Here is a 27,805-nt window from a genome sequence, read left to right as displayed (position 1 = left end):
CTTCACTGTATGGTTATATTCTGTAGAGACGGCGAGATGGCTGTGTTGTCTCAAAGCCTCACTCCCATTTTTTCTAGCTAGATGACCATGGGCAAGTGACTAACCATTCTGGATTTGATGATGTCATAATGAGTATCCACTAAGTATGAGCTTTTATCGTTATTATTAGTACTGCCTAAAAGTTGCCAGCAGGACAAGGTGTGTGCATGACCCAAAGACCTATGTTAGTTCCACCTTATCTGCTGCATGAAAGATCATTTACTCTGAAATCTTTACCATGTATAAGTGATAGGCATGCCATAAGCATTTTTGTCTTATTAAATTATTTTATAGTTTTTATTTGACCCTTAATTATTATACACATAACAGCATGGATGTTTTGATATTTATATATATAATATATATGTATAAATATATAGTGTCAAATCAAGGTAAGCATATCTCCTCAACCATTTATCATTTCTTTATGATGAGAACATGCTAGATCTTTTCTTCTAGGTCTTTTGAGGTATATAAAACATCATCCTTATCAACAATCACCCAAGTGTGCAACAGAACTCCAGAACGTATTTCCCCTTTGAACATGTAATTTATTGTCTGCCTACCAGCGCTTTCCTCCTGTCCTCTCCCTTTTGTCCCGACCTCCAGGCAACCACCATTCTACTCTGAATTTCTATAAGATGAATTCTTTTAGATTCCTGTATTAATGAGATCATGTGGCATTTGTCATTCTGCGTCTGCCTTAATTTGCTTAATGTAGTGCCCTTGTGTTGCGTCAATGTTGTAAACCACAGCATTTGACTGAATAGTGTTGTTTTGTGGATGCCAACCACCTTGAAACAAATCTGTTCATCAGTTGATGGACAGTTAGGTTGATTCCTTTCCTAGTCTCTTGTGGATAAATAGTCCTACAGTAAACACAGGAGTGAAGATGTCTCTTTAATATCCTATTTTCCTTTCCTTTGGATATACACCCAGTAGTGAGAGTGCCAGATCTTTTTTTTTTTTTTTTTTTACATTTTAGGCTTTTATTTAGTATGAAAGATGCATAGGAGAGGCCAGATCTTTTGGTAGTCCTTTTAAAATTTTTTTTGAGGAGGGGCTGGTGCTGTGGCACAGTGGACTAAAGCCCTGGCCGGAAGCACCAGCATCCCATATGGGCACCGGTTCGAGTCCCAGCTGCTCCACTTCAAATCCAGCTCTCTGCTATGGCCTGGGAAAGCAGTAGAAGATGGCTCAGGTCCTTGGGCCCCTGCACTCACGCAGGAGACCTGGAAGAAGCTCCTGGCTCCTGGCTTCGGATTGGCGCAGCTCCAGCCATTGTGGCCAACTGGGGAGTGAACCATCAGATGGAAGACCACCCTCCTACACTTTCTCTGCCTCTCCTCTCTCTGTGTAACTCTGACTTTTGAATAAAATAAATATTTTTAAAATTTTTTTGAAGAAGCTCCACATTGTTTTCTGTAATGGTTGTGCTAGTTTACATTGCTACAATTAGTGTTTCTTCTTCTTTGTATTCCTGACATTGTTGTCTTTTGTCTTTTTATAACAGCCATTCTAACTGGGGTGAGGTGATGTAGCATGATTTCGATTTGCATTTCTCCAGTGTAGAAATGTTGAACATTTTTTCATTTACATCATAATATTTTGTATGTCTTCTTTTGAGAAATGTCTACTTGGTTCTATTGCCAATATTTCTATCCAATTATTTGGACTTTCATTATGAGTTCCTTGAATTCTGTATATATTCTGGATGTTAACACTTCATCAGACATACAGTTTGCAAACATTTTTCTCCTTTAGATTGTCTACAGGTCTTTAGATCACCTCTTCATTCTGTTGATTGTTTCTTTTGCTATACAGAGGTTTTGAGTTCAGTACTCTCCATTTGGTCTATCATTGCTTTTGTTTCCGGTACTTTTGTAATCTCATCTAAAAAACTCTCATCTTTGTCTTGTCAAATGCTGTGTTTTCCCTAGATTTTTTTCTAGTAATTTCAGGTCTTATTCTTAAATCTTTAACCCATTTTTAATTCATTCTTGTATATGGTGAGCAACAAGGGTCTACTCTAACTCTTCCGCATGTTTATACCCAGTTTCCCCAGCACCATTTTTTGAAAAGACTGCCATTTCCCCAGTGTATATTCTTAGCACCTTAGTAAAAAATCAGTTGGCTTGAGGTTGGGTCAGGAGAGAGGATCTGGGCATTTGGCACAGTGACTCAATTCACTGCTTGGGATGACCACATCCTATACTGAGGTGCCTGGTTTGCGTCTTGCCGGCTCCACTTCTGATCCAGCTTCCTGCTAACGTGCATCTTGGGAGGCAGCAGGTGATGGTCAGATACTTGGGTCCTTGTCACTCACGTGGGAGGTCCAGATGGAGCTTTGGCTCCTGGCTTCAACTTGGCCTTGCCTCCCATGAACCAGTGGATGCAGGATCTCTGTCTCTTTCAAATAACGTAAAAATAAACAAATAAAATTCTAAAATCAGTTGGCTGCAGATGAATGGATTTATTTCTAAGTTCTCTATTCGGTTAAATTGGGCTATTTTGCTATTTGCTATTGCTATTTGCTGTTTTCATAGCAATACCTCAGTTTTTTGATTACTATAATTTTGTAGTATATTACAAAGTCAGGTAAGTGTAATCCATTATGCTTCATATTTTTTCTCAAGACCACTTTATATATGTATATATATATTTACATATATATATGTTATTCCATGTGAATTTTACAATTGTTTTCTTTTGGTTCTGTGAGGAATGTCATTAGCATTTTGACAGATTATCTTGAATCTGTAGGGTTCTTCGGGTAGTATAGACATTTTAACAATATTGATTCTTCCAATCCATGAACACAGGATATCTTTCCAATTTTTTGAGGACTCTTCAATTTCTTTCCTCCATATTTTATAGTTTCCTGTGTTCTTAAAACAGTTATTTTGAATTCTCTAAGAGATCACACATAGGCATCACTTTATGATCAATATTTAGTGACTAATTTTTTCTACTTTGTGACATCATGGTTCCCTGGACATTCTTGATGCTTATTGATGTATGACAACCCCTGCACATTGAATAGTTAGATATCTATTGCAGGCTGCACAGTATGGCTTTGTGCCCATCCTTCCAGAAATTCTAACCAGGCTATTTGTTATGTTATCTGAACCTGTGTTCAGGACTGCTGTTTCAGCACTAGATTGTATCCTAAGATCAGGTTTATTACAAGTCTGTGATTGGTGTGTTGTCATTGTTTCAGCATTAGAAGGCACCCAAAGCCCATGTTTCCTGCATACCTACAGTGGATGTGTTGTTCAGAATAGGCTTGTGGCATGCATAAGAGGGTAGTCATCTCCTCTGGGTCCACAAGCATCTACCCTCATCCATAATCAAGGCCCTGTAGTTAGGAACCACAGGATTCTACCAGCACTGGGCTTCACCACAGAAGATCTAGCCTTGGGCTCCAGAGCAACATTTTATACCCAACTCTCTGTTCTTCCTCCAAGTGGACAATGACTCTGTTCATGTTGGACTTCCTTGGGTTGGAGGAGGGATAGGATAGGAAGTCTTGTGGCCACTGTGGCCATCAATAATGAATTAGGTCACTCATGAATCCTACAACCTGCGTAGGTTGAGACCCACATAATACAGGGAAATACAAGACCCAGACTACTGCTGTTCTGTCTGGTGCTGTGGACTATTTGTGGCTTGAGACCACTGCAATTGGTCGGGGGTGTTATGGGCCAGAAATACATCTGTCCTACCAGGACCTTAGATCTGTACCTGGTTTAGAGCAAGTCCAGAAGGTGCTTCCATGGGCACTGGCCTGGGATCAACGGCGGCTATTGGGTTCTGCCTGGTGTTGGGCTTCACCATGGTGGAACCAGCACTGATATCCAAAGTCAAGTCCTGTGCTTTCCTCCCTATCCTCCCCTCCAGTGGATGGAGTCTTTTTCTATGCAGTGCTGAGATGGGGGCAGGGATGATGGAGGCAGTGCCTTGACCACCAAGACTGATGCTAACTTGGGTCACACTTGAAGCTCATCATCCCTGCCTGCAGATGGAATTTTTTTCCTTAACATTTTTCAAGATTTTATGTCATGACTGTGGGCACATTTGTCTGAGAGGAGCTAAACCTTCATTACCAGAAGCTGGATATAATGTTAGGTAATTTTAAGATTTATATTTTGTCATGATGAAAAAAATCCCAGTGAAACTTTTTTGGCCTTGAATCAGTGCTATGGCTGAATTTGTGACAAAATTATGAATGTTCTAATGTTCAATGTTTGTTTTGGGTCTCTTTGTCTATTTCAGTCCATATTTACAATTGGTTGCCAAGGCAGACTGTCTTCTGACTTGGTGTCTGATGCCTGTGTGAGGTTAGGTTGTGAGCACAAGGTAGATCCTCATGATGAGGAGAGATGGAAAGTGGCTCTGGGACTTTAAGCTGGACAGCACCGGGTGCCTTTCCACATCATCTTATCCCCCCCCACCCCGCACCCCCCCGGTGAACAAGTGAGGGAGGTGATGATAATCTGCTGAGTACACGTAGAATAACTTACTGGAGTATGGCCAGGCTTGAGTGTGGGACCAATGCAGTCCCATAGGGCCCTGCCCCCACCATAATCCCACAGTGGGATATCCTTGAAATATGAACGCTGGACCCCATGAGTTATGTCATCGTCCTGTTTGGGGGAACTCTGTTCTCATCAGGACTTGTGGCTGGCAATGGCTTTGGAGGAAAACCTGAAGACAGACTTCAGGAAGCAATAAGACCAGAGTCACTGTATACTTTGTTCACTAAACAGAGTACAGGAGACTGCTGAGACCACGCGAAAGAGAGGGGGATCCAAGGCCCAGGCTGCTGCTCTCCGCCTGCTGCTGTATTCCTTCCGTGGCCTGAGACCACCGTGGTTGTGCAGAGATGACGTGGTTCACAAACATTTCCATCACACCAGGCCCTTGGGTCTCTCCCTGGTTTCACGCTCAGGGGAAGAGAGATGCAGATGAGGCCAGGTCTGGTCAGATTCTCTCTTCTGTCCGTGTGAGCAGCCAGAGGGAGCAGGTGCTGTCTGAATGCATTGCTTAGTCCTGTCTTGTTCATGCGTCCTTTAGATAATGGCAACTTTTTCCTGTGGGGAGATATGGAGCCTTCAGAATCCCTTCAGTAGAATCAAATCACCAGCCGGCGCCGCGGCTCACTAGGCTAATCCTCCGCCTTGCGGCACCGGCACACCGGGTTCTAGTCCCAGTTGGGGCGCCGGATTCTGTCCCGGTTGCCCCTCTTCCAGGCCAGCTCTCTGCTGTGGTCAGGGAGTGCAGTGGAGGATGGCCCAAGTGCTTGGGCCCTGCACCCCATGGGAGACCAGGAGAAGTACCTGGCTCCTGGCTTTGGATCAGCGCGGTGCGCTGGCCATGGTGGCCATTGGAGGGTGAACCAACAGAAAAGGAAGACCTTTCTCTCTGTCTCGCTCTCTCACTGTCCACTCTGCCTGTCAAAAAAAAAAAAAAATCAAATCACCATATCCTCAAGTTTGAAAGCTGAGATTCATTTGGTTTTCCCTCCAACAAGTCTCATACTTGAAAGCTGCTTCCAATCAATCCCTTCCTGATCATTACAAGAGTTATGCTGATGCGGAAAATGAACAAAACTGGAGAGCCAGTGACTTCACTCCCATTTAAGGAAATTGGTTTATCAGTGTTTTACGATTTCTGGATCAGTTCCATGTTTCTCATTCATGCCAGGAAAGAATTTAAGGGCTTGTCAAGTAGTATCACGTCCAATAGAGAAGTGAATTTGAGAGAAAGGGTATCAGTGCCTCTCCAGGTTCAGTTGCAGCTGATAGAAGGTGATTCACAGAGAAGCAGTAGGCAATGAAATGGAATGTGTGTCCATAGCCTTTTTTGGAGATTGCATGAAAAGTAGGAAGTGAACTAGGATGTTCCCTGGAGATAGCAGCGGGTTCAGACAAGTTTTTTCCAAGATAGGAGAGAAGAGATTATTCTTTCCTGGGTGGAGGTAGAGGGTAGGGCAGTGATTAAAGTAAGGAACAGGTGTATTCTGCAATGATTAACTCTGCCTTCCAATGACATGCTGTTTTGATAAGGGGCCCGGTGATAGCATAGCAATGATGAGGAAAGCTAATATAGGTGGCACAGCCTGGTGTAGAAAGTGAGCTGCGGACGGTTTCTGTGGAGGCGGCCATGGCAGTGCGGGTTCCCCTGCTGGGGCAGGCGGGGCTGCTGCTCCTGCTCTGTGTGCTGCCCTGGGCTGAGGGCGGCAAGGTGCTGGTGGTGCCCATGGAGGGCAGCCACTGGCTCAGCATGCGAGAGGTCGTGCGGGAGCTCCACGCCCGAGGACACCAGGCTGTGGTCCTTGCTCCAGAGCTCAATGTGCACATCAAAGGAGACAACACTTTCACCCTGAGAACCTACCCCATTCCTTACACCCAGGAGGAGTTTAATGAACTATTCTTCGGCAATGCTGGAAGTATCTTTGAAACGGAAAACTCTCTGAAGACATTTTTGCTAACTATGGCAGCTATGAAAAATGTTTCTACATTCTTTTACAGGTCTTGTGAGGAGCTATTATACAACAAACCTCTAATCGGGCACTTGAATGAGAGCTCCTTTGATATGGTCTTAACTGACCCTGTCTTCACCTGCGGGGCACTGCTGGCTAAGTACCTGTCGGTTCCTGCTGTGTTTTTTTTGCGTGCGATTCCATGTGATCTAGACTTTGAGGGCACACAGTGCCCAAACCCTTCCTCATATATTCCCAGGATGCTAACAATGAATTCAGACCACATGAGCTTCCTGCAAAGGGTCAAGAACATGCTCTACCCTCTGCCCCTGAAGTACCTTTGCCACATTTCTTATGATCCGTATGCGAGCCTGGCATCTGAGCTTTTTCAGAGAGAGGTGTCATTGGTGGATATTCTCAGCCATGCGTCTGTGTGGCTGTTCCGAGGAGACTTTGTGCTGGACTACCCCAGGCCCATCATGCCCAACATGGTGTTCATTGGGGGCATCAACTGTGCCAACAGGAAGCCTCTCTCTCAGGTCTGTATTGCTGCTTCCATCCAATCAAATGTTTACTTTTGAACCCATCTGCACAAATATTTGTGGGTGCATCATGGTGTAGTTAAGGATTGCAGTGGTCTCCAAGAGGAGTGAGAGTCAGGGGAAGAGACCCTGTAATAGGGTGGACAGTGTTGGTGTGACTCTGCTAATTCTGTCTGCTTGGTCAAGGTCCTGTCTTCTTGGTTGTTTGATTTCCTTCAACTGTGTCAGAACAGTTAAGTTGTGAACTACTTCATCAAGGGGTTTTGCTTGCAGATTTTTGGTAGAAGGATGTATTAGATTTTTGTTACTATAAGGAAATACCTGACAGAGGCTACTGACAAAGTAGGATGGAGAGATTTCTTTAGGTCATAGCTTTGGAGTTTCAAGTCCAAGATCAAGCAGTCCCGTTGATTAGGAGTCTGGTGAGGGTGGCAGAAGGCAATGGCAGGAGCACTCATTGAAATGAGGAGATACGTGGGAGAGGGGGAGAGAGAGAGAACATCTTTCATCTGTAGGTTCACTCCCCAATAGGCTGCAACATCCAGGACTGTGCCAGGCCAAAGCCAGGAGCCAAAACCCGATCTAGGTCTCCCATAGGGGTGGCAGGGCCCAGGCACTTGTTTTGATGTGAGATTTCAGTCCATTCATAGTGTGTATGTTTAATTTTATTCCTTCTATTGTAAGCATATTCTTTTCATATTACTGTTTCCTTTTGCTTTTATTTTTTAAGACTTCTTTTCAATTTTGGAATCCTATGGCACTTTTCCATTTACATGTGGACACAGTGAGGCATGTTGAGACCTCTGACTTGTAAGAGTGCTTACACTGGGCCCATCGTCCATCTTGAAAGCCTTAATCCAGTCACACCTGTAAGGTCCCTTTGCCATTCACTGTAACCTGGTCAGTTTCCAAGGATTAGAATGTGGACAAGTTTCTGGGGGCCATTATTATGCCTGCCATAGACAGGAAATCTCAAATTATACCTAGATCTTATTCAAAACTTGAAGGTTTTCCCCCCTCTATTATGCCACTGAAATTTTTGGACAGCAGTGGGGAGGGCCACGGGAGCACTAGGACACATCTCTGGGGTACAAGGGCTACAACTGGGAGGAAGGGAGGGTCGCAGAGGGCTCTCCACCTTGGCCTCCCCCCAGAGCTCGGGTCCCAAGGCTGAGCAGGTCTTTCCCAGGAGGAAAACAAGGAACTTCCCTTAGTGGACTCCACTTTGGGTGGGATAAAGGTAGAGAACAGACTAGGAACTTCAATCTGGGCCACCAACTACTTCCCAGCAAGGAGCCACACTGGACAGACAGTGGGTGAAATTACACTGAAATGGATGCCAAGCAAGAGGGAGAAAAAATGAATCTGCATTTGTTGAGAAAGTGGAATCAGGAATTTCTAGAAAGATAAGCAGAGTCAGGTGAATGATTTCCCAAGATGGAGGAGGTCTCTCTCCGTCTGGAGATAAAAGTGTAGAATTAGAGAGAAACGAATAGATTGTTAAATGGTTTTCTGAAAAGAACACCCTCACCTCCAAATGCTTCCCACCATGTGAAGAAAGCTGACCTAAAATCAGCTGTGTGTGAACTGCAGTCAGAAGTGTCTGCCTTTTGGGGTTTTTGGACCAGGAGATGGACTCTGGTCTCCATGTCTCCTGAGGGGCTTCCTCTCCCTGCCTGGTAAACTCACGGTGATCCTGCGGGGAAAATCCACTGCACAGGACATGAGGCAGTCACCTTTGCAGTGGAGAGAAAGCCTTTTCCCACTCTGAAAGCCTACTCAAACCACTCCACAAAGGGCGAACGCCCACATGGAGACCCATACGAGTGGTTTTGTTGTTGTTATTTTTTGGAACCAAGACATTTAAAAGAGATTTTCAATTTTGAAAATTCTTTTAAAAGGAGAACTTTGTATTTACAACATCAGTAAATCCAGGATATGTCAAAGCTGAAGTCTTTTCCCTCAGCTGTTACAAGCCAGGGTTGTTAATAACCCATGACCTCTGAGTGAACTTGGTGCACCAAATTGCTGACCAGTGAACGGTTATCTATTTTAACCAATTCTGTAGATAAAACACACACTAGGTCTATCCTATCCAGAGTGGTGGTTTCCAACATACATACCCTATCACTTCCTCAACTTCTACAGAAACAAACTCACCTCAGCAAACTATTCAGTGAATATCTTCACTGGTCTGAGCTCCCCGGATTGGCATGTAAACTATTTTTTTAAAAAAACATTTGAAAGGAAAAGAGAGTGAGCTGGTTCATATCCCAAATGCCCACAACGCTGGGCCTGAGCCAAGGCCAAAGGTGGGAGTCAGGAACTCAGTCCAGGCCTCCCACGTGGGTGGCAGGAACCCAGTTACTTCTGTCATCACCACTGCCTCCCAGGGTCTGCATTAACAGGAAGCTGAAGTCAGGAGCCAGGGCAGGGGCTTGAACCCAGGCACTCCAGGTGGGACGGAGGCATTTGAACCGGCACAGATGCGTCTCACTGAGCTGTTTCTAACAGCGTGGTAGTCTTTCCTACTCTGCTACTTCTTGATCCAGGGAGACAATTGCTCTGTGGTTTGAGCAGCTCTCACAGGATAGTGCTGGCTGAATCCCAGGCTTGTGTTGGCTGCTCCACTCCCTGAGGATGGCACTCTGAGGGCACTAACGGGTTTCCCGTGTCGTCCTACTTTGTTGATCACGCGTGCAGGCCACGTAACCGCCTTGCAAAAGGCTAAGAACTTGCTGCATGTGTAGCCTGTCTAGTTCAGCTGTCCTGTGGTTCTCATGACTCATGCAAATCTTCTTCAGAAATAATCGAGGAGATGGGACACTTTGTGAGGAACGTTCTTGAGACAACTATGTCCCCGTAAGAATTCATCTGGGGCACAACCCACGCCAAAATAATGCTCTTTCCTTTCATCTGCTGTATGTAGGCACCTCAGCTGCAGCTAATCAGCATTTCAGGTGAAACCCGGTTTCCATAAACCTAATGTATGTGTCATACACGACAGTGGTATTTTGTGCAGCCTCAGGGAGATGCTTTCCTGCATTCCTAGGATCAAGTATGGTCATAGACCAAGTCAGGGCTGAGCATAGTTTAACACACCACTGACCACTCGTGCTATCCTGGGGCAGTTACTTAGGAATGTTGCCCTTAGCTTTCAGAGGATGTGTGCGCTGCCCAATACTGATTCCAGCGCAGTGAAATGGATTTTAGACTTCTGACCTCCAAAAGCTAATAAATGCTTGTTTCACAAGTCATCAAGTTTATGGTGATTGGTTATGGGACCACAAAAAACCAATACACCTGCGGCCAGGCTCACCTGCTTTTAAAAAGCCCGGTGGGTGCTAACATGGTTAAGGCCAGTCAGCGCTCCCTGCACATCAGCAGCAAGTCTGTGGCACTCAACCGTTCACTCCGTGCACTGAAACAACTCAATATGAACGGGCTGAGCGAGCTACCTGGACACGCTCAACCCAAACCGGGAAAGGGAAGTGTCAAGGTACCGTGGTGAACATTTTGTCCAACTCTAGGAAAGTAAGCGTTTGCCTTGGTATTGAGTTTAATAAATAGCAAAGTGCATACAGATATTTACAACAGTTTCAAAGACAGAGACCCCCGGCACGTGGTCCCAGCAATCAACAACAAAACAGGCACTGGAATGATCCGTTTATGAATCCCTGGTTCTCCAAGCAGAGTTCACTGGCAATCGCTGGGAAGAAAAAAAAAAAAAAAGGCAAAGTCCCTGCTGTCCCTCCGACTGCGCTCCGCCGTCGGCGCGGCCGCGGTCACTGGGTGCCGATGCGCAGTAGCTGCTCTTTGCCGTTTATTGTCAGCGACTTCAACTCGCCGTCCTCCTCCACCTCCACCCTCTCCTGGCCGTTCTCCACGACCCGCTTGGTGGTGATCTTCTTGCCGTCCACGATCTCGGTGGAGGTGGACACGGACTTGAAGCCGCCCGTGCCCCCGCTCCCACACGACACGGAGAAGGAAGACAGGCCTCCACCGCCCAGGGACCCGAAGGCAGGGAAGCCCGCGTCGAAGGAGGAGAAGCCGCCCCTGAACGCCGCCGGGAAGTCGCCGACGCTGGAGAAGAGCGGCGCGGACGCCCGGCTCCTGCTGCCCCGGGAGCTCCTCCGAGCGCCGAAGAAGAGGTTCTCCAGCGGGTCCCCGAAGAAGTCGAAGGAGAACGGGTCCCGGCCGCCGAAGAACTCCCTGAAGACGTCGGCGGGGTCGCGGAAGGTGAAGACGCACTCGAAGGGGTCCTCGAAGGGCCCGCCGCCCGCGCCGCCGCCGCCCACCCCGGCCTCGCCGCAGCGGTCGTAGACGGCGCGCTTCCTGGCGTCCGACAGCACCTCGTACGCCTCGGCCACCTGCTTGAACCGCCTCTCGGCTTCCTCCTTGTTCTCGGGGTTCTTGTCCGGGTGCCACTTGAGCGCCAGCTTGCGGTACGCCTTCTTGATGGCGTCGGACGAGGCGTGCCGGGGCACGCCCAGCACCTCGTAGTAGTCCACCATGTCGGAGGCCGCCCCGGCCCGCGGCCACGGCGCGGAGACCCTGCGAGGCGAGCAGCCCAGGGGCCCGGCCCGGGTGCCCGCGTGCCAGGCGACGCCGGGCCGTGCGAGAGCGGCGCCCTTTGTGACGTGGCCGCGTCCCATTGGCCGAGGCCGCGGCGGCCGCCGCATCCCAGAATGCCGTGCGCAGGGCCTGCGCCGGCCTCCCGGAAGCGCTCTGTGACTTCCCGCCGCGGGGTGGGGGCGGCGGTCGCCCAGGTGTCCCCAGGTAGGGTGGCGGGAAGGGGCGCTTAGGAGGGGCCGTGAGTCTGGCTGCCTGTCCCCTCGGCCTGCCGCGTGGACGGAGTGACGGCCGTGGGTTTAGCCCGGCCCTGGGTTTGAAGGGCAGCCGTGTCCGTTGTCCACGGTGCCGGTTCGCCGATGGTTTGTCCTCAGGATTCTTGCGCTTTTGTTGATGCGGGTTTTTCTCTATCGCTGCTCCGACCATTTAAAAGATACAGGCAGACAAGAGTACGGATGAATCCAGTGCGCACTAACAAGTCGCACTGTTGTGAGGAAATAACTCAGAGTGAGAATGGCGCCCCCCCCCCCCCTTCTCTCTTCAGCATCTGCCTGTAGTAGGAGTGAGCTGGTTGCTCTGTCTTCAGTCTCTCGTGAGAGCCTTTGCAATACGCCGGTGTGCGCTTAGGGAATCAGAGGAGAAAACTCAGAAAGCGTCATTATTACGGAAATGGTTTGACTGCAAAACTGCCTGGGGATCCCCCGGATTCCCTGGCCGAGCCCCGAGAGCTGCTGGTCTGATGGGTCAAAATCATCAGAACCTGTGGGCCGTGTTCATGATGCGAGTCCGGGTGAACCTGAGGCGCAGCTGGCATTCCCACAAAGACCGTAGCGTGACCGAGGTTTTCCTCTGACATTTCTTGACGTCTGAGTTAACTTCAGTTTCTCTTTATTCTCTGTTGCCGCCATATGCTCTGCTTGGATAAACTGGGATGCAACACACCAATTAAGGTCACTTAGTTCCAAGGGGAAAATGATTAACCAGTGAACTCTCTGATTTCACCACAAGAGATAACAGGTCTGCAGAGGCCACACTGTCTCAGCACCACAACCACAGAGCTTCTATCAGGCTGAGTGGCTGAACTTGAAGCTTTGAACTTGACACTTGGTAAGGAAGCAATGAACTGTAGGAAAGTACAGAGCACCTTTGGGAAGGGCAAGCAATCGAGAATGGAGGGTGAAGGGCAGAGACAGGTGGAGAGAAGTGAGTGTGGACAGGTGGACTGGGGGTCTTTGAAGGGAGTCCTAAGGCCAGGACCACAGGGGCTGAGTTTTCCTCTGGGCCCCGGGAAGCTGCTTACCAAGGTGTCGGAAGTGGTAGTGGAGAGGGGAAGTGCAAGGGGCAGCTGAGTGGGAAATGATAGCTGGAGGTGGGGAGACGGGCAGCTGGGGCCCTGAAACTGGACCATACCTGAGAGATAGTGACGGAATGTTCCGGTCAGCACTTGCTTGGATTTAGGGCCCAGAGCACAGAGAGGGAGTGAAGTCCCCTCTACATAGAAACCTGCTGAGTGCTTACTGTCTGCAAAACCATGTTCTGGGGCCTGTGTGAGCGATTCCAGAGCCCAGACCCTGCCTGTAAGCAGTAGATGCCTCTCTCTGTAGTCTAGTAGCAAGAGCAGTTGTACAAACTGCTACCGGATACGAGGCACAACAGGAAACGAGAATGACAGTTCTGTTCCCACAGGAGATGCCCATAGATGACCCACGGGGCAATGACTGTGTCTAGGTTGCTCCTTTAGTAACAAATCCTTTCACTCTGCTATGATCCAAGAGCTAGGAGTATGCTGAGTGGTGGGGGCCTCTTCTGGCTTTAGCCTAAGAGGAGAGCGCCTCTTAGTGGATTCCAGCCATGCCCCAGCCGGCACTCCACTCTGCAGTAGCCCCAGTGCAAGACCGTGCCACTGCAGCGTTGTGCATTTCCCAGGACACCTGTGCTCCCGTACCAGAACAGAGCTCACCCTGCCCTGTAACTGCCTCGTTCTCTGTCTCTCCCTGCAGGCAGGGACTATTTCTAACCTGGTTTTCTGGCCCCAGCGCCTAGCACAGAGCCTGGGGTGCAGAAGTGCTCACATGTTCCCTACATATTTGTGAGTGAAGGGATTCACAATGGATTTTGAGTGTAGATCTGCTTAGGTTCTAGGAAGGAGGCTGTACTGGATTGCTTAGTCATGGCTGCCAGTCTGATTCATCTGGATTGATCTGCGTGACTCTGGATTTCCTGCAGTCCAGATCAGAAACAACATCTTCTGCATGTCTCAGCCTGTCTTCATTTATAAAATGGGAAAGTAGAGCCTGCCTCTACAGGACAGCTCTGAGGGATTACCAAGGATGCGTTGTGATGAATTTAGCACCATGCTTGGCACATAGTACACACTCAGTATATTTGAATCCTTACTGTTTTTACCCAGCTCTCCCCTTTGCCTTCAACCCGGTCATCAGAATTTTCCTGAGGGTCTTATTTGCTCTGAACCTTGGGTTCCTATGAGGAATACAATTTAACTTGCTTTAGTGTTTATCTTGCGAGTACTTCAAAACATTTGTGGAAAACAGAATTGAAAGATAAGTTGTTTGTGGTGCGAAAAGCTTTGAAATTCACGCATACAAGGATCTTCATAAAGTTCATGGAAAATGCATATTGCAGATTTAAAAAACTATGCACCCAAAGAAACTTATCTTTCAATTCTGTTTTCCCACACTTTTGTTTTCAAGTTCCTTCGTATTTTGGCTTTCTGTTTAGAGAATGTTCTTTCTGAGCGATTGCAGATCTGTCTTTGGAGAAGGCTGGCATGCATGTCCTCTCAGAGTTCCCTCTCTGGTCGTCCTCTACCCGGGTATGCCCCAGCCCTGTGCCGCCTCGTCGATTCCAGTCGTAGGCATCGCAGTCTCCAGGGTGCCCATTTGTGCAGTCGGTGAGTCTGATCCTCCTGGTGGAGCGTGAATGCTGAGGAAGCAGGAGACTCTTAGGTGGTGGTCCCAGTGCTGTGCCAGGCTTGATAAATATTCGTTGAAGAATGAGTCAAAAATGATGCCAAGCGGTGATGCAGAGCCCTGAGTGAGATGTGGAGAAGGGTATTGGTGAAGGTCTCCATGGCCGAAGATGAGTTGCACTGTCTTGTTCTTTTCTTTCTAGAAGTCTTTCTAGAAAACGGTCATTTCTGAAAGGGAAGTCTGATTTGTCACCACATAGTCGTTTCCCCTCTCTGGTGGCACTTTTTGACTGAGGAAAGTACTAATTTAATAGACCCAAAGGTTCTGGAGGAAGTTTGCTTTCTGTGGCCACTCAAGAATCTGAATCAGTCAGTTCAACTGTGACTGCCCATTAAAAAGCCCAGCAAACCACCGTCTTCATCTCGACTTCCTGCTGCTCGAGCAGCTGGCTTTCGCCATGTGACACAGTCAAACATTAACTTGTTGGGTAGATTGGTTCTTGCAACATGTGAGCAGGAGAGAACAGGCGCACTCTGGCAGGAGCAGAGGCAGAGCACCATGGTCACAGGGTGCCAGGACCCACATCGCCTGTCCGTCCTGGGCCTGCTGCTGTGTGTGCTCAGCCCCAGCGTGGCTCATGCCGCCAAGCTGCTATTGGTCCCCATTGACGGCAGCCACTGGCTGAGCATGCTTGGGCTCATCCAGCAGCTCCAGCAGAGGGGACATGAAATAGTGGTCTTAGCGCCCGACGCCTCAGTGTTCATAAAAGAGGGAGCATCTTACACCTTGAGGAAGTACCCCGTGCCATTCCAAAGGAAGGAAGTGGAAGAAAGCTTTATCGCACTCGGGCGTAACTTTTTTGAGAATGCTCCTTTCCTGCAGCGTGTGGTGACAACATACAAGAAAGTCAAAAAGGACTCCGCTCTGCTGCTCTCTGGCTGCTCCCACTTACTGCACAACAAGGATGTCATGGCCTCCCTGGCGGAAGCCGGCTTTGATGCCGTGTTGACTGACCCTTTCCTTCCTTGTGGCTCCATCGTGGCCCGCTACCTGGCTCTGCCCGCCGTGTACTTCTTGAACGCGTTGCCGTGCAGCATGGACTCCAAGGCTACCCAGTGCCCCAGCCCTCTGTCCTACGTGCCCAGGATCTTGACCGTTAGCTCGGATCGCATGAGCTTCCTGCAGCGCGTGAAGAATGCGCTCGTGGCCTTGATGGAAAACTTCCTGTGTGATGTGGTTTATTCCCCATATGCATCGCTTGCCTCGGAAGTCCTCCAGAGAGACATGAGTGTCCAGGAGCTTATGAGCTCTGCGTCTGTCTGGCTGTTGAGAGGCGACTTCGTGAAGGACTACCCCAGGCCCATCATGCCCAACATGGTTTTTGTTGGGGGGATCAACTGCCTCCACAGAAACCCACTGTCCCCGGTGTGTATGTGAGTAGGCCTCTGTTCTTGCAAGCGCACTGTATGGATGAGCTTGCTGAATGAGTATGCTGAGGTAGTTTAAAGTGACCTGGTTAGTTTCTGCCTTGCAAGTCTTCTGGGCCTGAGCTCGTCTGTCTTTGGCATCATCTTCTGGCTTATTTCTTTGTAGCCTCAGGTACAAAGTATATTTTGATATTTTTGATATTTTGCTGTGTGCTCCAGTGGATAAAGATCGGTTGGATGCAACAGGCATTATCTGCCGTGAGCACAGCAGTGTGCGGCGGGCACCTTGATGGGGTCAGGTAGGCAATATTTGAGGTTGATGAAATAGTTGTTTGATATCTATAGATTCTGGCAAGGAAAGTCGTTTTGATGGTCCTGGTTACGGCTGCAGTTTCCAGATCAGGGGCGGGGAATGTCTGGCTGCAAAATCATTTGGTCTGGCCCTGCCAAGGCAACTGCAGGCAGGCCTTGCAATTCAGTGATCCAGCAGAGCGATCTTTAAGTTGACAGTGTTGCATGGCTCGGGAACGATGTTATTAATATCCTAGTGGCTTCTTAGAAAAAGGTTCCCCACCCCTGTTCGAGACGCTCTAGTGGGTGGCTAGATCCTGCAGTTCTTTCCTCCTAATGAGTGAATTGCCCAACTCTCAGGTTGTGACACCGGGCAGAGTCACCTTCCCAGAAATGATAATACATTAATTTCTCCCTCCCTAGATTTCGAAATGTACAAAACATGGCATTCACACCCGCTTCTAAATCTCCTTGAATTTAGTAGAAAGTGAGCAGGAGAGGCATCTTCAGATGGTAGGGGAAGGACTCTCTGGAGGGGGACGTTTCAGTGGCCCGTCATTCCTTTATTCTTCGGATATTTGTCGAGGACCTCCCAGTAGCCCAGGCACTTCCCAGCTGCTGAGTCTGGCTCCTACTAAGGGGCTGTTCTCGCCCGTGGAGACCACTGGGCCTTATTTCTGTGGCAGTCCCAGCCGTGTTCTAAATGATTGTGTGATTGGCGAGGAGAGACGGCACCAGCGAGAGCGCCACGTGAGGAATCAGACGCTGGGCTGCTGCCTGTGCTCCACTGCCTTGTGACCAGATTCCCCTTCTGTGGGCTTCGAGCCTTCATTTGTAATGTGAAGCAGGATCCTATGACCCTTCAGGCATCTGACTCTGTGGCTCTGGCACCCCACAGGCTGTTGCACAGTGTGGTTGGATGGGGTGGTCTGGTTAAGAAAGGAGGTGCTGGTTTCCTGGAAGTAAGATGAGAAAACCCAACAGTACAGAACACCATTAGTGGTTCTCTCTCAAGTAGAGGGCAAGGAATGGTGAGCTACCACCAAGCCAATGAACACCTCTCAAAACAAAGGACAGAGACGGGGCCAGCGTGTCCACATTGGAGAAGTATTCAAGGGGAATATTTTTGACACCATCATGAAGGATCCAAGAGAAAGTCGTTGTGTTTCACATTCACTCTGAAACTTAAGACATTGGAGATGTGCATGCATAATGGACATTCTAATCAAAATGGGAGAAGTCATCTGTAAATCTGGTGGGCATTCCCCAGCTACACTGGCCTTCTGCCTATTCCTGGAACATTCCAGAATCTTTCCCAGTTCAGAACCCTTGAGCATGCTGTTCCCTGAGCTAGTTAGATATCCACCTTCTCATGTTCCAGGACAGCTTGAATGCTACTTCCTTGCAGAGCTGCCCTCTCTAACCCAGCACTCTCACTTCCCTTTGCAGCACATTCGGTGCTTCAGTCAGCACATTTAGACCATTGTCCACTGACTGTGTCCTGCACTCCCTGGGCCATGGTCAGGGCAGCTGTGGTTTTGTGTCAGTCACATCTGCTGTGTGCAGCACTCTCAACACCTGCGCCAGCTCTGCAATTCTTGGAGTCCCTTAAATGTTAGCACCCAAGGCAGTGGGCACTCAGCAAATAGTGGCTAAATGAAGGAATACAAACAGATAATATGTAGTTGGGACTGGTTCCTGGAGACTTAGTAAACCCCAATGATTCTTTATTCTCCTACATATATATATATATATATACACACACACACACAGCATTTTTGTTTGTTTTACAAAATTTGGTAATAATATAGGTCCCTATTGCTCACTTATTAATACATCATGAGTATTGCTCCTGTTCAAAATATGAGTCAAATTGTTTAACTGTTAAATAACCTTTATGGCGTTTATGTGCCACAGGTTTTTCTGCTGGCCATCTGATCTAGATCCCTCTGAAACACACTGAGATTTCTGTTCCAGGACTTTGTCATTGTGACTTCGAAGATCATAATGAAGATTAGTATGTTAGAGTTTTCTTCATATTTGTTGTTTCTTACTCCTTTTTTCTGGTTCTACCTTATTCTTGTTTACAGTTTTTTGGTCACTACTGTGAATGTGTCATTTCCCCCATTTCTGTCTGTAGCTGGTTATCACTATTTTTGTTTCTAGCTAGTTCCTCAGTATTCAGCTATTTCACCAGAATGTTGATTTCCATATTTTTTAAAAATTCACATGCAGTCATTTGCTGATAAAGGAATTTTGGCTCCTTCGGTGGTAAACTCGATGCTAAATGTCAGTGTTGCCGAGTTCACTGGAATTTCTAGAAACCATTGCATAACTCTGGTGGTAGCAAGGGTTCTTTGAGTGGAAATTAATTTTTATGTTGTCATTTTGTGTTTGCCTTTTGTTTTGGCAAGTAGCCTTTATGTATTTAAGGTGTTTGTGGGAGAGACTGCTGAACTTTATCGACTGTCTTTCTGACATTTATTAATGTAATGATAATACCCCCTACCCCACAGATTTGTCCAAGTGGTGAATTATATTGACTACATGGTGATTGCCACCTTGTTTAGTGCAAGCAGGCTTATGTGTGGAAATGTCTTTGTAAATTGCACCTGATAGGAACCCTCTTTGTCTTGTTTAATGTTTTAATCAAGAATTCTACTTTTCTGATATTGATATCAATACCCCTGTATTATTTTTGTTTATAGTTCTCTATAATCCCTTTGTCTTCAGATCTTCGTTTTCTTTCTTTTTAAACAACACAGAGCAGGTATTTTTTAATCTGGCCAGAGTTCTTTACTAGATGAATTTTATCTGTTTGGATTTTCTAGCCGATTGACCTGATTGTAACTCTCCCAAGCTCTTTGAGTCTCATTGTGTTTGCCATGTTTCCTTTTCCTAGTTTTTGCTGGCTTTTCAATTTATTGTCTCTCTTTTCCCCTGTGTTCATTAAACAACAACAACTGCTACTCTACACTTGGATTCCCCTGGGGGTGATCTTCCAGTCTCAACAACACTCACTTTAAAAGACCTGAACTTCCAAAATAAAGATAAAATTCCTATTTCATAAGAAATCCCATAGAGAAAGCATGGCCTGCCATGAGATGAGTCTTTGACGTGTCCAAGTGACATTGAGAGGAGAGATGAAAGTGGAGGATTCCAGGATGTCGGCCCCATCAGGGTGTGGGACCATCTCAGCTTTGAGAACAGCCAGGCCCAGCATCAGCAGGGCCAGAGACCTCAAGATGAGGAGGAGAAGGAAGCAGGTTCCGGGGAGCATGGGGTGTGTGCAGGGAACTCGAGTGCATCGTGGGACAGCAGCATGCTTCCAACGTGTTGTCTGAGTGCTACAGAAAGATTCTGGAAAAACCATAGACATTTGCGAAGGGGAAAATCTATTAGGAAGTCTGAACTGAAAACGCTGAACTCACGGGAGAACTGAGGAGCCATCTGAAGTCTCCCGTTGGGTGGGGAAGTTTCAGCAGAGCACGAGGATTGCACCGTATTTGGACGCAGATGAGCCCGGGGTGGGATCCAGGGTTATCCAGTGCTTCCTTCTTTGGCTATTCCAGGGTCTGTAAAGTCAGGGCAAGAGGTACGAGAAGTTTTGCCAAGTAGGGAATGGACCTTACCTTTATTGAGCCCCATAAAACCTGGCCCAGACCTAGATGTTGGCCATGATAATCTCCTCACGTCCCTGCCCTCCTCCCTAGACGGACTTGTGTGCCACCTCACCCTCAGCCAGCTCCTGCTGTTGAACTTGGCTCCTGATGGACCTACAGGCTCCATTTTGTCTTAGTCACATCCTGCTGGTTGCCGAGTGGGTGTGGGAGTACGCCCGTGGAGGGGAGATTGGCGTGGCCCTTTCCAAAGTAGGAGCAAAGGTCCTGGGAGATGCAGGCGAGTCCATTACCACCACCCTGGGGAGGGAGCTTAAGGAACCCTGGAAATGAGCCACCTCTCCCAGGGGAAAGGGTGGGGGGGGAGCATGGGGATGCAGATCCCGGGGAGGAAGGGCTGTGGAAGAACCCCAAGTGCAGTGTGATGGCAGAGAGGATGACCCTGGCCTCCGTGGCCTTTTCAGATAAGCCCGATGCAGAAAGACCAAGACCTGCCACCATGAGCCCGGGCACTCCAGAGGTTCTGGGGCTGGGGAGGGTAGGTGGCAGAGAGGACTTTTCTTGGGGAGGTCTGGACAATGTTTGGGCTCTTCCGGTCAGGTTCAGCATCAAGCTTGGCAGAAATGTCTGAATTGTGCAAGCTGAGCCCTGTCTGAAGTCTCCGATATCTCACATCTGGCGGTGACCAGTGGCCTAGGGGCTTGCCCAGGAGTGTTGATGTTTTAGCAGTCCAAGTCCCATGTCCCAGGGAGCCACTTGGTTCTGGACAAGCCTTGCCAGTCGCACAATCTCATTAATGCCCTGGACATTCTTTGGAATCACACAAAACCACCTGGGAGACTCCCTGGGGTTAATTAGACCAGTAATGACCTACAACTGGGGAAGACATGCCACACTTACACCTTGCTCTGTCTCCTCTCAGCGGACTTGGCGCACGTGCAAGTGCCTGCCTGTTTTTCTTTTGGGCAATTAGCACGGTATCTGGGCTCTGTAATTGCAGTCAAGGGAGAACCCCAGCAATAACTAAGCAAGAAGCCTTCCTCCTCTGCTGGAGAAAAATTTTTCTTAATTTATTTGAAAGAGACAGAAGACACACAGACACATCTCTCATCTGCTGATTCACCCCACAAATGCTCACAAGAGCTGGTGCTGGGCCAGGCTGAAGGCAGGAAGCAGGAACTCAATCCAGGTCTCTGAGGGTGGAGGTAGGTGCTCCTTAGTAAGAAGGTAGAATGGTGCGGAGCAGTGACTCAAACCCAGGCACTCTGCCATGGGACGCAGATGTCCCAAGTGGTGGCCTCACAACAGCATCGAATGTCCCCCCTCCAGCTTTCCTCTTCTGGAAGGGAGTAAGGGAGTGGGAGATGCTACAAAACACACACTACTGATTTTTGTTTCTCTTTTTAAAAAATTAATTTATTTTTAAAAATATTAAGGTAAACACATTTCATAGACACAGATTTAGAAACTTAGTGATACTTTCCACCTTATCCTCCCTCCCGTAACGCCCCTGCCCTTCCTCTTCCTTCCTCTCTTATTTTTGTTTCTCTCTCTCTCTCTCTCACACACACACACACACTTCTAATCACATTCTTAAGAGGAAGATACCTAATTCATAGCTTAAGGTCTGTGGTTCCCAAATCAAACCAGGTGTTCTTCTTTGCCTCTAGGAATTTGAAGCCTACGTCAATGCTTCCGGAGAACATGGAATTGTGGTTTTCTCCCTGGGGTCCATGGTGTCTGAGATTCCGGAGAAGAAAGCTATGGAAATTGCAGACGCTTTGGGCAAAATACCTCAAACGGTAAGACAGTTTTATATGGCTCCCTTGTCTCCATACTCATAGGCATTCAAACCAGAAACTTCCAGTATCTAAATGAATTCCCTTACAGGTCAGCATCCCTGATCCAAAAACACAAGATCCCAAATGCTCCAAAATCCCAAACTTGTTGAACACTAACATGATGCCACAAATGGAAAATTCCACGCCTGACTTCATGTGTGAGGTCACAGTCCAGGCTCAGGTGCACTGAAAATATTGCATAAAATCACCTTGAAACCATGTGTGTCAGGTGTACACAAAGCGCAAGTGACTTTCACGTTCAGACCTGGGTCTCATCTCCAAGATATCTTGTCGCACCTCAGAAAGTATTTCAAAATCAGAAACACTTCTGTCCCCAGACACGGAGGAGGAGTGAGCCTCACCTTGTAGTTGGAAACTTAGACTTGAGTTTCTCCTGCCTCTTCCCATTTATTAGCCAGAGTTCAGTTTTGTTAAGATCATATTATGATTAAGGCATTTCACGATCTTACCTTTCATATTTTTTATTTTTCCTATTTAAAAAAGTTAATTTTACATATTAATGGAGTACAGAGGTTAACACATGTATTCAGTCTGTGAGGATCAGATAAGGTTAGTTAACATTTATACTTCCTTAAGAAATTAAAAGCATTTATTTATTTAGAAAGACCGAGAGAGAAAGAGAGAGAGAGAGAAAGAGAGATCTCCTATCTGCCAGTTCACTCCCCAGATGGCTGCAACAGCCAGGACTGGGCCAGACTAAAGCCAAGAGCTGGGAATTTAATCCAGGTCTCCCACATGGATGGCAAGGACCCAACGACTGGAGCCATCGCCTGTTGCCTTCCATTAGCAGGAAGCTGGAGTGGAAAGTGGAGCCAGGTACCCTGCTGTGGGCTGTAGGCATCTCAAACAGTGGCTGAATCTCTGTGCCAAGTGCTTGCCTCTTCTTATGCATTTAAAAACCATTTGGGGGCCAGTGTTGTGGCACGGTAGGTTAAGCCACTGCCTGTGGTGCTGACTTCCCATACAGGCATGCCAGTTCAAGTCCTGACTGTTCTGCTTCTGCTCCAGCTCCCTGTAAATGCACCTGGGAAGGCAGCAGAAGATGGCCTAAGCGCTCAAATCCCTGCTGCTCACATGGGACACCTGGACAGAGTCCCAGGCTCCTGGCTTCAGTCTGGCCCAACCAGGCTGTAGTCCTCTGCGGAGTGAACCAGCAGATGAAAGACCCCTCTGTGTCTCCATCTGTGTCACACTGCCTTTCAAATAAATAAACCTTCAAAAATGTTTTTTTAACTAATAGTAACTGCACATATTTCAACAAATATATACAGTATCTCCTGATCATATTGAGGAGTTAATGACCACTCCTTGTCCTTAATCTGGCACCTTTGAACTCTGTCTACTCACCTGTAATGGGTGATTATGACCTGGAGTCGCCCCTGTGCTGTGTGGCACTAGAACTTGGGCCTCTTATCTGTTTCCAGAACCCACGATCCTGCCTCCCTCATTTGCCCTCCTAACTTTCCCAGCCTCTGGTAATCGCTGGTCTGTGTTCAGATCTGCTCTTCAGAGCGTCCACGTATGAGGGAGAACAGGCAGTGTTTACCTTTCGGTGTCTGGCTTATTTCATTTAGTGCAACATCCTGCCATCCTGCCTGCTGGGATTTGCAACTCTCAAGGACTCCAGTAAGCTGTGGTCCACTTCAGTTAGGAGTCTCATCTTCTCTACGAGACTCGCAAGTGTATTACGGAGAATTTATTTAAAAGAAACTGACTTCCCTCATACTAAGTAGAAATATTTCTTTTAAAAGTTGTTGGTTAGAAAACTGGATTTATTCCTTACATTTCGGCTTTTACAGTTCTGCATCCACCTGTTTCATTAGGCAAGCTTACCCTAGAAGTGCAGACATGGGGAGACCTCGTAAGTACACAGCCAGATGAATTTTCACAGGTTCGCCCAGCATACCCTTGAACCAGCCCTTCAGACCAAGAATGTTGCCAGCCTGTGGAAGCCTTCCTGGTCACCAGACTGCCCGCCTTTCTGTGTTCATTCAAGGGACCCATCTTTCTAGCTACCGTAGCAATTAAAAAAAAAAAAAGTCCTGTGTTCTTTCTTTAAGCCCTGTTCTTTTGTCCCTGCAAGGTCCTGTGGCGGTACACCGGAAGTCGGCCATCGAATCTTGCCAAGAACACGATCCTTGTCAAGTGGCTGCCCCAAAACGATCTGCTCGGTATGTTGGCTGGATCTGGCACGCAGGTCAGACCAAGCTTAAGACACTGGGCTAGGCACAGCGGTTGTAAAGGGTGGTTTAGCCTGAAAACAGCATGGCCACTACCACCCCCAGGCCTTTTTGTCTGGTGCAGTGTCTCCGCCCACACGTTCTTCTGCGAATGTTGGCACTGGTGGCATAAGGACAGCGGAGTCCTTACAGTGCTTTCAAAGCCTACACTGTGTCAGACTGGGAAACCGTGACGTAACTGCTGGCATCCCTTCCTGCCTTGCTTCTCAGGTCACCCGAAGACGCGTGCCTTCATCACGCACTCCGGCTCCCACGGTATTTATGAAGGAATATGCAACGGTGTCCCCATGGTGATGCTGCCCTTGTTTGGCGACCAGATGGACAACGCGAAGCGCATAGAGACCCGTGGGGCTGGAGTGACCCTGAACGTCCTTGAAATGACCTCTGATGACCTAGCGAATGCCCTAAAAACAGTCATCAATGACAAAAGGTAAGAGATATGTACAGGGCAATGCTCCCTGTATTTTGGCCGTGATTTTAATGATAAATATTCTAGGGTAAAAACAAATACATAAAAGTCTAGATTTATAAATAAGATCATGTGGGTGATGTTATTATTCACTTTATGAAAGGATCCTTTGGTTCCTGTGTAATTATCAGAATAGCTATATATTATCAGAATATTTATATATTATCAGAATGTATTTAAAATTTTATTTCCCATGATTGACTTAAAAATGCAATTTATAAAAATTAATGTCACCATGATGGACATAAGGTTCTGCAAAGAGAGAAGCACTCAACTACAAGAGCATAGAGTTCACAAGAGAAGAACACAGAGGGGCTTAGAAGTGCGACTTTCCCCAGAACCGGAACTCATGAGAACTTTGTCCATGGGAGTTTATAAAGAGGGAAGTCATGTGATATCACAAAGGCTTAGAATAAGAGCAAAGGCAAATTTGTTCAGATGTGGCCCCGAAAACTGTTTATAGACAGCTGTCATCAGAGCACATTGTCCTTGCATAAAACGTATCACACGGCCGTCAAACTCTCTGTGAACAGGCTCATCCACACCTGGGAAGAACTGGTGGCCGTTGGGGCATTTCGTCCAACAGCAGTGTGTGTGTGCATACATTTGTGCATGTTGCGTGTGTGTACATCTGTGTGTGTCCATGCATGGTGTGTGTACATCTGTGTGTGGACACATAGTGTGTGTGCCCAGCGTGTGTGTGGGCATCTGTGTGTGTGTGCTTTTGTGCATGCATGTGTGTGCATTTATGCATGTGTGCTTGTGCTCACGAGATTGCCAGGTGCATTGTCTGAGCCCGTTTGGTTTGCTGTAACAGAAGAGCTGAGGCTGGTTGATTTAGACATAAAGCTTTATTTGCCTCACTGCTCTAGGGGCTGCAGTCCGAGGTTGGGGGGCTGTGTTTGTGAGGGCCCCGTGCTGCCTCCTCACACGGCAGAAAGGGAGGCGGGCAGGCAGCTGTGTGTGGAAGAGCAAGACGTGAGGGTTAGCTCGCTTCACAGCCACCATGCTCGTGGGAACCAGTCCAGCCCAGGGCAGACGTCAGTCCCTCTTAGTGACTCAGTCCCCTCTGAAAGGCTCCACACCTCTCATCGCCACTGCACTGGGGATCGAGGTCAATGTGTGAACCGTGGGGACACGTTCACACCACAGCAGCCCGTCACTCATCATGGCTTCCTTTGGAAAGAGACATCAGTGAGGCTGGTGTTGTGGCATGGCAGGTGAAGCTGCCACCTGGGATGCTGGCATCCCTTATGAGTGCTGGTTCATGTCCTGGCTGCTCCACTTCTGATCCAGCTCCCTGCTAATGCACCTGGGAAAAGCAATGGAAGATGGCCAAAGCGTGTGGGCCCCTGCCACCTACATGGCAGACCCAGACCCATTTGAATCTCCAGGTTCCTGGCTTCAGTCTGTCCCAGCACTGGCCATGATGGCCATCTGGAGAGTAAACCAGAACCAGCAGATGGAAGACCTCTCTCGCTCTCTCTCTCTCTTTCTCGCTCTATTTCTCTCTCTCGCTGTCTCTCTCTCCCTCTCTCTTTGTAGCTCTGACTTTCAAATAAATAAATCTTAGAGGGAGAGAGAGACATCAGTCAGGAGATGTGAAAACTGGGACTGTGGTGTGTGATGCCATTGGGTAAGAAGGGAAAGTCCACATAGTTCAGGGTAAGTGCCCAGGGAGGCGGTGTGAGCCTCTGCCCCTCATTCTGGTTGTGCCTTCTGCACGCCTGGCCTAGCGTCGTGCAGCACTGCTCATATGTCCAGCGGGAGACCTGACCTCTGCCTTGGTGCTGACAACACTCGTTCTTCAGGTTCACGTTGTTACTGTAATTACGATCCATTGTTCAGTGACATAGCTGGTAACCTAAAAGTGACTTGGTAGAGGTTCTCCAGGACGTTATTATTTCTTGAAAACTCTGACCAATCCGCTTAGGTCATTGCCTAACTTCAGCAATTCATTTTTTTTTTTAAGATTTATTTATTTATTTGAAAGGCAGAGTTGCAGAGAGGCAGAGAGAGAGAGAGAGAGAGAGAGAGAGGGAGAGAGAGAGAGGGAGAGAGATCTTCCATCTGCTGATTCACTCCCCATTTGGCCACAAAAGCCAGAGCTGCGCCAATCCGAAGCCAGGAGCCAGGAGCTCCTTGCGGGTCTCCCGCACGGGTGCAGGGGCCCAAGCACTTGTCTCATCTTCTGCTGATTTCCCAGGCCATAGCAGAGATCAGAAGTGGAGCAACTGGGACTCGAACCGGTGCCCATGTGGGATGTTGGCATTGCAAGTGGCAGCTTTACCTGCTACGCCCCAGCCCCAGTCATTCATTTTTGAATCATCTTTATCTGATTGTGGATCTCCATGACCCAACAGTCTTAGCTGGAACTGTCCTTACTGAAAATGAAGAGAAATGGAAACGTTTCAAAACACTTTTCCTAGAACACCAGGCCATCGAAGGTGCTCAATAAACTTAGAATGAATGAGCCAGAGTTCCAAGGAACTCTGCCTTAAGAGAAGACTTACATAAAAAGAAGACTTACAGCATGGGTGGCCAGAGGCTAACGTTGCATGACAATAGTGCATCCGAATAAAAGTACTGCTGTGTCCCAGGACTGCTTGGTCTGCACCAGGCCTGCCATCGAGAGCTCGGTCTCCTCCTTCTCTTTTCCTTCCTCTCCCCTCGCCTCCCTCCTCCTCCTCCTCCCCTTCCTTCTCTCACTGCAGCGATACCAAGGGTGGAAGCGAATCCATCTTGGATTTAGATGTTCTTATTCAGCTACCAGCACTCTCCAAAATAAACGGGGAGCCGTGTTGCATTAGCAGGCTGTGCAGACGCGGCCTCCTGCTGCCTTTTGCACTGGGATGGCAACGACTGAACTGAGCGTCTGTTGCCGCCTTGGAGTCTAAGTCTGCAGGTCAGCTTTGGCTTTGGCCACACAGGATTGCTGGCGAGAGCCAGGGAGACCAGCCTGCATTTCTGCCATGGCCTTCCCTTTATTTTGAAGTGTAATCACTTATATATGTTACTATAAAACAAAATTTCCTGCACAATTCTGATTTCTTTGCTCTACTGCAAAGAAAGTATAATCTCTAATTTCTGACAAAAATGGGAAAGAAGTCGAAAACAAGGTTCAACTACTGTTTTAAAAAAAAAGATTTTTTTTATTTGAAAGAGTTATAGAGAAAAGGAGAGAGAGAGAGAGAGATATCTTCCATCTGTTGGTTCATTCCCCCAGATGGCCATAATGGTGGGGGCTGAGCCAGGCCAAAGCCAGGAGCCAGGAGCCTCACCCAGGTCTCCCATGTGGGTGCAGGGACCCAAGTACTTGTTGCGGGTGA

At 47.8% G+C, this 27,805-nt stretch overlaps 4 protein-coding genes across 4 annotated transcripts in view; 3 read left to right on the top strand and 1 right to left on the bottom strand.

Annotated features, from left to right (window-relative positions):
* Positions 1 to 27,805, top strand: part of UGT1A7 (UDP glucuronosyltransferase 1 family, polypeptide A7) — a 214,881-nt gene that overhangs the window by 185,662 nt on the left and 1,414 nt on the right. Inside the window, 3 exon segments of the mRNA NM_001195629.1 lie at positions 21,576 to 21,707; positions 23,851 to 23,938; positions 24,218 to 24,437. Of these exon segments, the coding sequence (NP_001182558.1) occupies positions 21,576 to 21,707; positions 23,851 to 23,938; positions 24,218 to 24,437 (440 nt within the window).
* The window catches only part of UGT1-4 (UDP-glucuronosyltransferase 1-4), a 39,502-nt gene that overhangs the window by 10,283 nt on the left and 1,414 nt on the right, over positions 1 to 27,805 (top strand). Inside the window, 3 exon segments of the mRNA NM_001089322.1 lie at positions 21,576 to 21,707; positions 23,851 to 23,938; positions 24,218 to 24,437. Coding sequence (NP_001082791.1) covers positions 21,576 to 21,707; positions 23,851 to 23,938; positions 24,218 to 24,437 — 440 coding nt within the window.
* The window catches only part of UGT1-6 (UDP-glucuronosyltransferase 1-6), a 97,851-nt gene that overhangs the window by 68,669 nt on the left and 1,377 nt on the right, over positions 1 to 27,805 (top strand). Inside the window, 3 exon segments of the mRNA NM_001089319.1 lie at positions 21,576 to 21,707; positions 23,851 to 23,938; positions 24,218 to 24,437. Coding sequence (NP_001082788.1) covers positions 21,576 to 21,707; positions 23,851 to 23,938; positions 24,218 to 24,437 — 440 coding nt within the window.
* Positions 10,601 to 11,762, bottom strand: LOC100346576 (dnaJ homolog subfamily B member 3). The gene has a single exon (XM_002721440.5). It carries the CDS (start codon positions 11,745 to 11,747, stop codon positions 10,851 to 10,853), a length of 897 nt encoding a protein of 298 aa, XP_002721486.4. The 5' UTR covers positions 11,748 to 11,762; the 3' UTR covers positions 10,601 to 10,850.

Source organism: Oryctolagus cuniculus, chromosome 3 (genome assembly GCF_964237555.1).
Source record: "Oryctolagus cuniculus chromosome 3, mOryCun1.1, whole genome shotgun sequence".
Lineage (NCBI taxonomy): Eukaryota > Metazoa > Chordata > Mammalia > Lagomorpha > Leporidae > Oryctolagus > Oryctolagus cuniculus.
This window is presented reverse-complemented; position numbering and strand designations above follow the sequence as displayed.